Source organism: Apostichopus japonicus, chromosome 16 (genome assembly GCF_037975245.1).
Source record: "Apostichopus japonicus isolate 1M-3 chromosome 16, ASM3797524v1, whole genome shotgun sequence".
Classification (NCBI taxonomy): Eukaryota; Metazoa; Echinodermata; class Holothuroidea; order Aspidochirotida; family Stichopodidae; genus Apostichopus; species Apostichopus japonicus.
The window spans coordinates 39745826-39761655 of record NC_092576.1 but is presented as its reverse complement, the minus strand read 5'-3'; the positions used below and the strand labels follow the sequence as shown (position 1 = coordinate 39761655).

Genomic DNA, 15830 nt, shown 5'->3' with positions numbered 1-15830 from the left:
GAACGAAGAAAGGCCATGTTCGGGTGTGTCCATAGGCCTACAAGTTTATAGCATAAAACGACTAGATACGACTTTATTTTAGAATCGCGTTTTAATGAACTTGCAATCAATGATTGGTACAGCAACTACTGTTCATGTCCCACAACCGTTCATCAGTAATTACGAATTTGTGTACGTAACACGGTAACATATGTTACAGGACATGAACAGAAGTTACTGTACCAACCATTTAGAACAAGTTCATTCAAACGCGATTCGAAAACAAAGTCGTATTCAGTCGTTTAATGCTACGAGTATAGGCCTATGGATGAACGCATGAGCCACGAGTATCGGGTGCAGCCGAGTGCCACAACACAGCTGCTTGAAGCGATAAATCATTTTCAACTTTTTGACCAACAAGAAAGTATTTAAACGATGCAATTCTACTCCTCAAGTACCTACTTCGTAAGAGTTATGCTAAGAATAATTTAAATCTTTCCTAGACAAACTCGACTTTATGAAGAGGGAAGAGGCGTCCTCTCTGGCAAAGGGAAGGATGCCCCTAGTTTATGAACCTAGTGGCTAAAGGGCTTGTGAGTAAAACTCCGGAACTGAAGTTTACTTCCGAGGAACAGCCTAGCCACCTGCATTGAATTTGGTTTATGTTCCTAGGAGAAGGGGTATTGCCAGGGCTGTAGGGGGGGGGGTCTCAAAGTGAAGTTAGCTTGCCCCCTTCTCTAGCTGCCAGTATTTCTGCCTTTGTCTTTACGATTTCTTCCGATTCCAGTCTGAGACTTATTTGGTTGTCTTCTTTACCCCTACTCTATCGGCTTTCATTTACTAACAAATGTATTTAAAATTAAATTTATTTTCTTTCTTGATTCGTTTGCTAACCTGCAGTAGTTGTGGCGTTGCAAAGCTAGATGAGGCTCCCCTCCCCTCCTTCTGTCCATTGCTAAAATTATTACTTCCTAAGAAAGTAAAAGTGGTATAGCAACACCTAGACTGATAGAAGTACAAATCAAAGTCAATGTTGCAATTCAAGTCACCCTTTAGGTACGTCGCAAATGTTGTGCACTTTCTCAAATGAAGAACAGCCATAAACAGTAACCAACAGCTTGAATCCAAAGGAGAGGATTGAAAGACAATATGTTACAATTCAAGAATTGTCTTCGTGCTTTGTTATCCTCAATTCGCTTTCTTTTGTTTCTCTTTGTCTATCTTGCTCTCTTTAATTTTGCTTTAATTAGCTTAGCTCTCCAGCCCTTCCTTCCTTTGGATGGGTCTTTCCTTTTTGGTTTCAACCATCTGTAAAGCGATACCGGAAAAAATGACAGCATGGTGATGAAGTTCTTTCTGAGACATAATTAATCAAATTTATTCGCCGTGATACTAAAGATATATATATATATATATATATATATATATATATATAAAACACAGAACACTGTGACATAAGTGATACCACATATATATGTGATTACACATATATGAGTGATAACACATATAAATGTGATAACATGAGTGAAAACACATATATGAGTGATGAAAAGTGATAACATATATGTAAATAAGATTACACATACATGAACGATAACATCTATCTCTATTTATGTGATTACACATATATGAGTGATAACACATATATGAGTGATAACACATAAATAAGTGATAACACATAAATAAGTGATAACACATACATAGGTGATAACACATATATCAGTGGTAACTTATATATAAGTAATAGGCTAAAGCTGAAACTTCTAGCCAAAAGATATGTACAATTTTGAAGACTGAAGTTTCGATATCTATATACATTTGTTTATCATGAAGTCATGAACTGTGGTAAACAGACCAACGAATGACAATTTTCAAGGCAAAAACCAGTAAAGATAAAACACATGGCCAATGGTTACATTTAATTAAGGTCAGTGATGTTGAATAGAAGATATAAAGAAGCTAGAAAAATATCCTCATGCCTGAACGAAGATAACATTAATACAGACCCGCACTAGTAGTTTCTCGTGCTGAAACTGAACTTTGTAAACTTTAAAGGAAATTTCTAAAACCACCCAGCATATCGTTACCCAAGAAAACGTTAATTTAAAAATTTAAAGAAAACAAACAGGAAGAAAAAGTATGAAAAACAAAGGAATATTACAAAATAAACCAATTAAAAAGATAAACATTTTCCCTTTTTTAATTAACAGATTGCCCACATTTTTGTTGTGTATTATTATTATTATTTATTATCGCCCAGTTTCTATAAAAAGGGGAACTTTCGTCGTTTCTGCTTCATTCCTGACTGAAGACCTATCTATACTACCTTACTACTTTACTGAGAAGGTAAGCATTTTGTTTTTAAAATTGTTTCAAATCTAATTTCATAATCAGTTGGTAACATTATAATGTCTTATTTTAATTTCTTTTGACGTTGCTGTGAACAGATATCAAAAATCATATTCGTTAGCTTTTACTAAAAAGATTGTATTTCTATGAGGAATCTATGGACTATTTCTCTCTTCAGTAAATTCTTATTTTATTTGCATAAAAAAAATATATTTTTATTTTGATAAGAAAAACAATTCATCACATGTAGCATATTAATTTAATTCTCTTCTGACAGAATTTGTCGAACATAACATTTTGCTACCTTAATATCTTAAACAGATTGTTGCGGAATTGACCAGGAATTTTCCTAAACTTAATTTAAAATAATATACTATTCGTCGAAGTTAGGCAACTGGCTCCTAGATTTCTTTCAAGAGTGTAAAGGTTAATGAGTAATTAGTGGTTCGGAATCAAAGTGTTAACATAATGTCTGCCAAAATAATTCTTACATATTGTAAAGTATTGCTTACATTTAATTAGCTAATTGGAAAACTTCCTGACTTAAAAATTAATTCTTGAAATGAAATTTGGCAAGTCAAACAAATTGTTCACAATTTACTAATTGTTTATTGTATTGCAGCAGGGACAGAATTATCTCCTATAGCTAAATAAGTCGCCTAAATCATATGCAAGTCGAATTAATAATTGATTCCAATAAGAGAGACAGTTTCTTTTACGACCATTTGGTGTTAGCATTCGAATATTTTAACCTATTTGATATTTGTTCACCTACGTTATACCTATTTCAACAAATATTTTAACGAATATTTTAAACCTATTTTAAAATAGTTTAACCTATTTTCCAGGCTGTTATGAAGTATGTTTTACCTTTTTTTGTTTCATTACTCATCTGGTTCCTCGTGTTCTATATTCAGTTGTATGGTATATCCTAGCTTGTGGTTAAGACGTCAATGAAATTTGAATTATTACCTGATTCTCAAATGCCAATATTTGTTGATGTTTATCTTATAACTCAAGATAAAGTATACTTAGCAAGTATTTCCAGAATTAGAAAAAAAACAACTTTTGTCTGAGCATGGATGATGATAAACAAATAATAAACATTTATAGATTTAGAAAGGTGATGCAGAGGTTAGGACTTAAGTTTTCATTGGAAACTTCAAAGTCCAAATATAGAAAAATATTCCCCTTACTATAAGACTTTACCTGCAAGTAGCTGAGGTAATGCTCGTGTTTAACATGGCAATTTTCCAGCCTTTGTTGCAATTTCGTGTGTTTCATCGAATTGCTTTCTGAAGTAACTTTGTTTCATTTAAATATAGTGTTAGTTATATTACGTGATATCAACTGTATTTCTAGGGTAATTAGCATGATATTTTCATATTTAACGTTGTTTTCAAATAATACCATTAAAGAAAAAGTTTTTTATTCTTCACAAAAAGTTATTACTACTACTTTTTATATTAAAAAAAAAGTATCAGTGCAAGAAAAATGTTTAGAATATAGAAAAGAATAAGCATTTACTCAATAATTTAACATGTTCTATCACAAACATACAGAATATGTATTCACTTAGGTTTTCAACTAATATTTCGCCCCAGATCTGATATGCATATTTTTGTTTCGTTTATGTACTTAATAAACGTTCCAGTCCTCCCAGTTACTATATTGTGTGACATGCACGATTTTAAAACTAGAGTAGGTCTAATTTGCATATTAAGATTCGGATGATATTTTGTTTATTAAACAAGTTAATACTTAATGTTTACAATGTTTGAAATTTTGGAAGAAATGATCTTATTTTGTCTTTTAGTAAATTTCCTCAACTTAATATTTGTCTTGGTGTCGTTATATGATTAAATGATTTCCCTCATTATGTCTTACATTTTATATTATTGAACTGTATAGTTACGACTGTATATAGTTCTTGACTGTAATCAATCTTTGATTATATGGTGCTTTATACCTTATAGTCTATTGTAATGTATAGTCATTCAATTATAAGGTCCCGAGTTCGAGTCGCTCCAAGATTAATGTACGTCGTCCAGGTACAGAGTTGTTGACAATTGACAATTCATAACCATGGACGTTAAATATGAATCTAAGAGACTGACTTCAGTCAGCTTGCGGCTTTGATAAGCCAATGATGGCTTCTTCGCTAGCTCCTGCTTGCAGGAGTATCTAAAGATACATACATACAAATAATACAGAAGTTGAATAAATAGTTTTTCCTACTCCACTGTATCTGACTGTATGGTCGTGGACTGTAACGTGTTCTACATGTTTAGTCTTTGACTCTACAGTGTTTGATTGTACAGAGCTTGACTGTGTTAGTCTTTGCATACATAGTGTTTTACATTAGTCTTGGACTGTTTCAATCGTTCCGACTATATAACTTTTGATTGTATAGTGTTTGTGACTGTATCATATTTGACTCTATAGCGTTTGTTTTCTTACATGATTTGTGTGAATGTTAGATGCTGGCAGCACCTTAACGTTTCCATGGATATCAGCTGACAATATGAATAAGAGTTGTCTATAACACGTACTGACATGGAAAGCGTAATTGGTCAATATTATCGGTGATATTAATATATCTTTCATAATTCATTCACAGACTAACCACCTCAATCGAGACATCAAAAATGGCCGCCATTCGATTCATCTGCCTTGCTCTTCTTGTGCTCACAGCTACCATCATGATGGTTCAAGGTAACGTATAGATTATATATATATATAACATCATGTTACTTAAACCAAAATACAATTCTTACCTAATAGAACAGGGTTTCCCTAACTTTATGCCCCCACGAACCCCCTGTGGATGTCAGAGTTGTCCACGAACCCCCAACTTTTCGAGACACGATCTGAGTCATTATTATACTATAATACGCATAACAGCCTGTGTCTGTTTCATAATTCAGTTATTGATCACATGCACTGCACGGTACTACTATGGCAACATATGCGTATGGAACGCATAAAGAGTTTGTCGAGAGGTACCACTTTCGAACATTACTAAATTATATGATATATCAGATTTTAGTTCAACAAAAAGTACTATAGTTTTGACTTTCAGAAACGTCTCACGAAACCCCTGGGATGGACTCACGCACCCCCCCCCCTGGGGTTCATACACCCCAGTTAGGGAACCCCTGTTATAGGAAGTATTGAGACTTGGCTATATGCCAAATCTTTTGGTTATAACGTCATTGGTATACTAGATACACGATGTTTTTCCCCGTCATTTATTTTCTATCGCTCAAGAAAGTATAAGGTACAGAATACATTGAATGCAATATGTAGTATTATTAAATTTAAAACAATGAAAGGCGATTGGTGAGAGCCGCTTGAAGCAGTTACTCTTCAGAATGCATAAAACAAAAGCTGAATAAAGTTCTCAAAATATCATACTTAATCAGATGATTAGTGCTTTTCAAGGAGAGACGCTTTTCAATATGTAATAACGAATTTTAAATGATTTAATAATTCAGGGCATTTCGGAAGCTTTTCCACCATTCTTTTTGACACAGAGAGTTCTTGGTCTGCAGTTTTGCTTTTCCAAACAGGAAATTTTCTTTGGTTATAAAACCACCTCTATAAATTTCTCATTTGCAAACTGAAGTATTATATATAGATACGCAATTCTATTAAAACGCACCAATGCTAAATGTCTTTTTGTTTTTTAACTTGTGTTTTTCGTGGGCTAGACAGCTTTCTATATTATCGACGTTTGTCAAACGAAAATGTTATCTGATGGAATTGTAGGTAAGATGTTAACAAACCAATCTAAGACCAGATAGAAATCTATTTGAACACCCCCCCCCCCCCTCCCCAACCTCCCACCTAATGGTTTTTTTCTGACGGGGTCTATTATTATTATCATCATCATCATCATTATTACTATTATTATTATCATTATTATTTTCATTATCACTATTATTATTATGTTATCTGCAGCTGATGGTTGTGTGGAAAATTCGATTCAAGTGACCCCTAAGAACCCTAACGGAGATAATCCCACGTGCAAGATGTGTAAATGCGTGGGTGGTGAGTGGGGCAAGTGCACCACAACTCCTGGGAGTTGCTAGCGGTCTCATGAGGTAAGCGTTTAAAATATGCTTGTTATCGTGTGGTATAACCGTAAAGATATTTGGAATGTTGGAGGCAGTTCTTTGGCAGTAAAACCAATATAGACACGATTAACCACGGCTATACACGTATCGTTAATGGGAGACAGGAATACGTCTCTACCACGATACCGTCTGTTGACTATAGGCTGAACGTACGAAGATGCATGTGCATGAATATTAAACAGCCAGTTGGGATAAAATGTTGGCGATTTTACTCTCCTCCTCCTCAAATAATGATTGCTAGCATCCATCTTGACGATATGAACTATTTGTCAACGTGTTCCCGATGTCGTCACATTAATATTCATATTGTCCAAGTACAAGTGCTTTGAAGCATGGCATGAAAGTACATTGCTTTTAAATATTCCGGCCAAGAAGGCAAAGATGATTTTCAAAATAAAAGTGATATGCATATTCATTAGTATTGGGAATTTGGTGAGATCGCCAACACCCCCCCCCCCCCGCACCCCTTCTACTTTCATATGAGCCACCATCATGGGTACAAAACAAATCAAAAGTTACAGGGAGATAAAAATGTTCCCTTTCTTAAATGGCTTTCCCCTCGGCACCCCACTCCTCGCCCCCAACCCCAATACCAAAAACAAAACTGAGAATTTCTGGTTACAGGGTTACGGTCATCTTCGGTACAGGTGCATGCAACCCCCCGCACCCCTCCCTAAAAAGAAGGGAAGTGTATAATGTTTGAGGTAGAACACTATAGGGGAGAACAATGACCCATTATCATCTTTCCCTCTGTTTCTCTTTAAAACAAAAGAACCAATATAGAAATGATTCACTGTCTTTCTAAGCAATCCCCCCCCCCCCCCATCCTATCACAGTTGTTGCTAGACAGTCCCTTCTAGCTATCCATTTAGTCGTTCATATTCCTGTTCTTTTTAGTTTCCGTTAGCCTCTGAAGAAGATCCTTCTATGTTAGAAACGTTAAGTCCTCTGAACGTTTACGTATACTTAATACGTACTTAATATTAATACTTACTTAATACGTACTTAATATCAAGACTTACTCCATGCGTACTTAACATAAATACTAAGTTAACACGTACCTAGTATTCACACTTACTTAATATCGAGACTTACTTCATGCGTACTTAATATTAATACTTACTGAAACACGTACTTAATATTAATACTTATACTTAATATCGAGACTTACTTCATGCATTCTTAATAGTAATACTTAGTTAACACGTACTTAATATAAATACTTACTTATAATTAATATCGAGACTTACATCATGCGTACTTAATATTAATACTTACTGAACCCGTACTAAATATTATATTTTAACATCATCCAGAGACTGATTTAGGTTTCTTTCTCCGTTTCAATTTCAGCGCTGGGAGGCCACCGAGGGACGAGGCTACCAAACCCAAGACTCATTTAAATAAGAGATAATTTTTGCATGATGGATATACACGTTGCTAAATTTCTTAGTTTGGTTAAAAAACGTGTTATAATATATATTGTAACTGGTACTTAAAATACTCTACGGATTAAATTAAAAAAAAAACTTCTGTTATGATAAACCAATCCCGTAAGTAGTCGGAATAAAATTTGGGTCATAAATTAACCATCTCTCTTCATTTTTTTTTGAAGTCCTCATTTGCATTTATGAATATTCATCATCTATAAATACTCGCCATTTTGTTTCTTCTTACGCTTAAACCACTCTAAACTCTCCTTTGATATTATCATGCTTCAAATCACTTGTACTGGTAGTATGAACAGTTCCGTTCCAACCTTAACGCATAAACCCTATATGTATTCCCTATTCATACTGTCAGTACAAGTGTTCTGAAGCATGTCATGATATGATACGTGTTTGTATCGCACAGATGTTACTTACACATCGTTTGTAACGTATGTAACCAAGCAACGAAATAGACTCTCAAAAAGACACGTCAGAATCCAAAGCTCGAGTTATTTCTGGTACCACCTACGCAACACCCATCTCGTACCCCTTCCCTTGATCCCTGCTCTAACCCCTATCCCTTTCAACCTTTCCTCCACCCCTCCGCTCCATCTAATCCGACCTAGACTCACTTCATATCCGTAATCATAGTTTCAGGATGTGTCCCCCCCCCCTCCCCCCATGTCTTCTCAATTACTACATGATGTTTTAGCAGGTGAGGACCGGCGAAAAAAACAACAGCTACACAACAGCAACACACTGTTAACTTAAGGCAGCATACGCCCATTAAAAGCCCATTGACTTACACACTAAATCACAAAAGTAATGTGGTCTATATTTCTAGATAGAAGTTCTCACTAGCTAAACGCTACCCATCACCGGATAGCTGACGAGTTGGCCTTTCATGGCACTATCAATTCTCCGTATCATGTCGGTGCAGATTTTTTTGCTATCCGAGCCGGAATTTTTCTCCCCTTGTAAACAAATCTCTTCACTCAGTAGTAAACAATTTTCGTACGCTGCTCCTGGGAGGCCTAAAATTGCCTCAAGTGACCCAATTTTTGCACCACATGTACTTCCATTCATGCTCTTCAACAAGCCACAACAAACCAGATCATGATTGATTACAGGTAAAAAAAAAACAGGTTCTCCTGCTGCTTTTTTGGCACTTTTCCTGAAGGAGAACGTTCGGGCCGATTGATATATATATATATATATATATATATATATATATATATATATATATATATATATATATATATATATATATATATATATATATATATATATATATATATATATATATATATATATATATATATATATATATAGACTCTAATAGGAGTATACCAACTTAAGATAACGGCAAGTGCTAGCAATGAACAAAACAGAGCGGGTGATCCGATAGTCAGGTGGGACCCGGGGACAACTACGTAAACGGCCGGGTACAAGTTTATTTTTTTACTCTTTTTTTGGTGGGGGTGGGGTGGGGGTGGCGGGTACAAATGATGACCGTTGTCCGACTTGGGAGGGGTATATTTACCGGTGCTGTGGCAGAGTGGATAAAGGCGATGGCATTTGAAGCAATGAGGCTTAGCAATCGGGAGGTTCCGGGTTCGATATCCGGCCGGGTCATAAAGTGGGTTTTTCATCTATAGAAATCTACGGTTTTCCCATCTGAATTACTTTCTAACTTGAAAAAATTCCAAATTTGAGTTAAAATGTCGAATTGGAAGCTACCCGACGCGTGAGTTGAACTAACTGTTGATTATTATTATATGAGGTTTTCAAGGGGAAGGGGGGGGGGGTTAGGGGGCGATAAGCAAGATGTTCGAAATTTGTTGTAGTAGAAATATGTATAATTTAGCTTGTGTTGTTAAATTGAATCCATTTAGAAACAAAATAAAAGTCTGGAAATTAGGGGGCGACGGCACCCCTTCCCCCTGGGCTAAGGCCCTGCACCCTATCAAGATAACATTTCTATCATGGTTTAAAGATCGCTATATTCGGCGATATGTAAAACACACACAACAATAGATAATACTAAATGGTCTAAGTTAGTTTCGAAGATACAAATCTTTTATTTTCTAATTAATAAACTTTTACAAATAATATCTATTTTTTTAATGGTAATTTACAATTATATCACAATGTTTTTTTTATCTTAATATTGATTACGAATCGTGAAGTAAATTTACAGAATTGAATTCCAATGAATTGATTTTTCTTTTCTTCTTAATTAATTCATAACGCCATTCCAAATGATGATGAAGTAAACAACAAACAATACAACGGTTAAAATGAGATTGAAATGAAACAAACAGATACATATTACCATTGAAACAGTTTTTTCAACAAATTTCTAAAACAGGATCAAAACCAAATAATATGCAGCAGAAAGAATAACATGAGATGTACAATGGAATATTACGTAAACGAAGTAAAATAATCGATAATATATTATTATTATTGTTATTATTATACAATGTTATATTTGCTCGAGTTATAACGTAAGCTCACGTAACGTAGGTAAAGTGCGCAACTAATTTGCAGTATAATTTATTCACTTAAAAATGACCCCTGGGTTCTGTTTCCAATTCCTTCAAAAAAAAAGTCAATGAAAAAAAAAATTGGAGACAAAAAGTAATATTAGTGTTGTTTAGAGACATTTTATGGTACGTATTTTAAAATGAAACAAACAATTAATTTAAACAATGGGGGCAGGGAGTGTGGGTGTGCATGAATTTTAATTCTTGTTTCTTAAAATCTTTCTCTTTAAGGAAAAGACAACACCGTTTCCTTCTTCTTATACGCTTTTAATTACTTTGCAATGGACGTAACGATATGGACGTTCTAAAGACCATGGAATCATTCCTGAATAATGGAACGCAATAAAAAACCCGGCGTATGCTATGAATAAATATAGACTTTACGAAAACAACTTGCTTGATGTAAAATAGATTTGTTTTCAAATCCATTGTGACCCTTCCACGTGATAAGACACGTGACGTATATGTTGAGTGTATTAGTAGACTATATTGGCATTTGTTTTTGTAATGAATTGGGACATATACAATGTGCTCTATATACGATGTGCCCGTTCACATTGAAAATATTCTTACAAACACATTTTCTGAATACATTAATGAATGTCCAAGGCACAAGAAGATTCCATTAACTTCATAGGGGGTGTGGCCTAAAGGCGGCAGTTCTACGAGTTGTCTAAAAGTTTCAACATCGAATTTTGGCCTAAGATCAGTTTAGAAGAGCAAAGCGTAAACAAAACTTGCACGGCAATTCCGTTTGACATAAATCAGACTAAGCACGATGTTCTTTGTTCTTGGCATCGATGCGACAAAACAATGGTGTACATTGTTCGTAACATCAACGCGACAAAACAATGATGTGCATTGTTCTTAACATCAACGCGACAAAACAATGGTCTGCATTGTTCTTAAAATCACTGCGACAAAACGATAGTTTATGTTGTTGTAATCTATTGTCATTGTTACAAACGATGTCAAAGTTAGCTTTTAGCAGTTAAAACTTGTTTCAATACTTGAGAGAAGTCCATTTTATTCTTCATATCTGAGACGTTGAAACAAACATAAAAACAAGAGAGAAATACAAACAGAAACAAACGCACGACTATAAATGAAGAATTTTCGTGAATGTCTTAAAGCTTAAAAAAGAAACGAAAAAAATAGACGATAAAAAACGCGGTTTCAGTTCTACTTTTGTTGTTTAGTCAAATTAGGTTTCTGGCAACACAACTATCTTTAAAAAAAAAAAAAAAAAACAACAGTTGTCTTCTATTCATATACAAGAAAATTTATGTAAACTCTTAAATCTTTTAGTTGTCTTTACTAAATTTAAAAGTAACATTTTTGAAAATGGGAGCCGATGCAGTTAATCTGCATGCATATTCAGTCTGACGAATATGTAAATATTTCCCCTTCACTACTACATGAATATGCAAATGAACAACTATGACGCTTGCAAACGAGATAAAAGCTCTCTTTAGAATAGGTTTGCATACTATCAACCTTTGCGTAGAATCTAACAATGGTATAACATTCTTCTATATAGCATACATGAAAGTAAACAACAACAAAAAGAGTATGAGGATATAAAATAATTATGAATTATCTAAATTTAAAAACTTTCCTTTTTATTGTTATTTCATCAAAAAAAAAATAAAGTTTCATTTTTTTTATATCCTGAACCATAACTTTTGAGGGAAACCAAGAAAAAAAAATTGAAAACTACATACGGAAAATATATCATTTAAATCTTTCTGGTGAATACATGTGCAAAGATAGAGATTTAAATTAATTAATTAATTAATTAATACGAATGTCAAGACAAAAGGCTATGAAGATCAAGGTAATCACTAAGGCCGGTTCACACCTAAAATCACACGATTGACCTCAAATGAGTGTGAACCCTGCTGAGTAAGGTCTAATCGTACATGGATTAATTAAAAGTACTGTTGAAATAAATACAATAACAAATATATTATAACAAATTGTACAACGTCATTGTACATACTGGGTGATTGTGGGTACAATGAGAAGTAACGCAAGCGAGTACCAGCACATATGATTTGTGACTGTACTCCATACATTGTACTATGTTACACCCTGGCAGCCACTGAGTTGTGAATGACAATGATTGTACTGTAAGTGGGTGGTGGTATCCACATAGTATTGGTTGTACTCCAAATCAGTTCAATTCTGAATACAATGAATGGACAATATTAGGAAGGTACCAATCTCTAAATGGTACCCCTTAAAGAAAAATAAAACAAGTACAGTAGTGCATATACACCGACTTGTTGTGTTAAGATTGAAAATCATCTGAAACTTAACAAAATCTAATTTCAAGAAATTAATTTCCTTCATGAAAAGACCGAAGTAACCAGGTAAAAATGTTAGCTATTCATAGATGATATCAGTTTAAGATGAATTATAACCAAGGCCAATAAAATGTTGAATACAATTTATATTTAATACTTCAAAATTATATGTGAGTACTCCATTTAAATATATTTATATATATATATATTACAAGAACGGAAATGAGTACCTTCATAGAGCTACCGGAGAGGACCATGGTACTACATCACGACCGTGAGATGTTCTCAAGAGCCATCAATCACAGAACAAAACCCCACATGACAGGAATTTAAAAGATTTTAAAGAGGAGAATACATTCTTGCTGCTTTGACGAGACTTTTGTACAATCTTTCGAATTTAACAATAGTCTATTGTCACACTCGTAACAATAGATATAACAGTTTGCAGGCTACAAACAATAGATTCTGAACAAAAAAGACAATTGGCCGTTTGCAGGGGTACCAAGATGAGGCAGTTGAATACACAAAATGGAAGTGATAAAAGGTAGCACCCAGATATAACGAAAACAAGCGAAGAAGGATTTTCATTTTAAAAAAAGAAAAAAATTATGTCTGTCGTCAAAATATTACGTTACCGCCATCTTGAGTAGCTATTTATATACACCTGAAGTTTTTGTTGTTTCTAAACCTAATAAAAGAATATTTCGTTAGTACAGTTTTATTTTAGTGAACCATTTTTGTTTTTACCAAGAGATCTGTCCAAAACAAAAATATTCCATTCACTGATACTTCAGACAGTGTAAGCAGACTATTAGAGATAAAAACAATACCTCATTGAGTTCAGTAGGTTTAAAAGAAGAGCTTTCCATGAGGTGAACGATTATACCCTCATTCAGCTGTGTAGGCTTAAAAGACAAGTCTTCCACGCAGTGAACTTTAAAATGATAGAATTATGCATTGATATAATCTGTGCTTTGAATATTCTGCTAACATTTTTGCTATGTGCAACCCTTTGGTTTTTTTTCTTATTAAAATGCTACACAAATAATAAATTCAACATTTAATATGAGGTATTGTTTCCTCATCCAATATATATATATATATATATATATATATATATATATATATATATATATATATATATATATATATATATATATATATATATATATATATATATATATATATATATATATATATATATATATATATATATATATATATATATTACGGATGAATATTAATTCTCCACCGGATACACCAGAATATATAATATTGAATTAATCACCAATTATAGAGCACCTTAGACCAAAATTCAAATGAGCAGATGTAAAGCAAAACAAAGGTTGTGTTTTGAGATGAATGAGACAAATATAGCTAGATGTGATGATGAAGGGCTAAATGGATATGTTTGGCAATTACAACATGTGACTGAACAGCGCTGGGTAGAGTTGGATAGAGCAAGATAGAGTTGAATACCATTGAATAGAGGATGAATAAGATAGAGTTGAATACAGCTGAATCTGAGCTGCTTGTCTATCACCAAATGTTTCTTTTGAATCGACCAACTTTCAACAGGGACTGAACAGAGTTGAATAGAGCATGAATGAGTTTACCCCAGTTTTGATATAGAGTTGAATAGAGCAGGAAATCACTTAATCCACAGCCCAATCTCATCTACCCGTCCATCAAATATGTTTTGTCTTCGTCGATCGACTTTCATCGCATAATGCTGGATAGAGTTGAATAGGGCCAGATGGAATTGAATAGAGCTGAATCTAATAGGGCTGGACAGCGTCAAACAGAACAAGATGGAGTAGAACGGAGCTAAATCGTGAGGAACCTGGTCCGACAAATAGGTTTTCTCATCTTCACCAATCAAGTTTACCAGTCAAAAAGAAAAATTTGTTACAGAGCAAAAGAAAATTGAAATGCAAGAAATGGGCAGAAAATTGTGGCAGCGTGTTTCTTTTAAGAATGCGTGTAGCGCCCCCAGTCGGGATTCCAGAGCAATTCTTGAAGTTCGGGGAGGTCACTGGTCGTCGTTGTCTTCTGTGTACTCGATGGATGGGATGGCAATGTGGATGGAGCAGTCTTCTGGGAGGAGTTAAGAGACAGGTAGGAACATGATATGAAAAGCAATATGTTGGAATTGAGCAAAAGTGATAAAGCATCATGATGAACCAATTCGAACTCGGTTTACAAATCTATTTTCTTTCGAAAAGATATATTTATATCAGTAGGTTTTGTGGATCAGTCCAAAGCACCGTTATTCATCTTTAATCTTTGAGAACGCCTAGAAAGAAATTAATCCCTTGTGAATCACAAAACCTCTTGATGACATCAGGGACAAAACAAGTTATTTCAATTTGGCTGCCATGTGACCATTTCTTCCAGGTATTCTAATCTAGCATATTTCTGTGAGATATTATTTTCTTACTTGACATCATTTACTGTGCATGCAGGAGAGTGGTTGTTAACTAATTAATTTTAATTTTTTTTTGTACTCTGCAAAAAGAAATCTTGCCTATCCTATTCCATCTTCTTTTCTCAAGCCCCCTGCATCCAACCCCACCCCCTTGGTCACACCCACCCTCAATCACCCAAGTTATTTTCTGTATGTCCCTTAAACTATTACTAAAATTATTTGCAGACTTTCCTAGGTTGAACAGACCTGGCAGTACTTTTTACCCCCCCTCCCCCCCCCTCTAAAAAGAAAAGTTTCCCAGGTGATATTTTTGGTCTTAAACCTACAGATTACCATCACCAGAAATCATATCGACTTAGAATTATATCTCAACAAGGTCCCATAACCCTGCATGATTGAGCAACCGTGGACATAATACGGGCAAAACTTCTAGTTATTAAGTGCTGCTGACTGATATTTTGGCCTATCTCTGAAAAATTTTGAAAACACGAAGATCGTTAAATATGATTGATGGATGAAACGCCAACAGGTGGTAAATAAAACATGTCTGTTTTTTGTTTGTCGCAGGTAGCCGGAAGGCTGGAGACGTATGACGAACAAACGTGGTTAACCGTAACACGAGAAGGTGAGTATGAGAATTGATGAAA

At 34.4% G+C, this 15830-nt stretch overlaps 1 protein-coding gene and 1 long non-coding RNA gene across 8 annotated transcripts in view; one reads left to right on the top strand and one right to left on the bottom strand.

Moving 5' to 3' along the window:
- The first annotated feature begins 2212 nt into the window (after positions 1–2212).
- Positions 2213–8056, top strand: LOC139983591 (uncharacterized). Its single transcript, XR_011798757.1, has 4 exons — positions 2213–2325; positions 4949–5043; positions 6292–6434; positions 7821–8056. It is a non-coding gene; the product is annotated as an uncharacterized lncRNA (long non-coding RNA).
- Positions 8057–9954: 1898 nt separating this feature from the next.
- LOC139982340 (epidermal growth factor receptor kinase substrate 8-like) overlaps positions 9955–15830 on the bottom strand; it is an 81530-nt gene continuing 75654 nt past the window's right edge. For all 7 annotated transcript variants that reach the window (XM_071995064.1, XM_071995061.1, XM_071995059.1 and 4 more), the window contains one exon: positions 9955–14852. In XM_071995064.1, the coding sequence (XP_071851165.1) occupies positions 14788–14852 (65 nt within the window). In that variant the 3' untranslated portion in view covers positions 9955–14787. The remainder of the gene's footprint in view (positions 14853–15830) is intronic.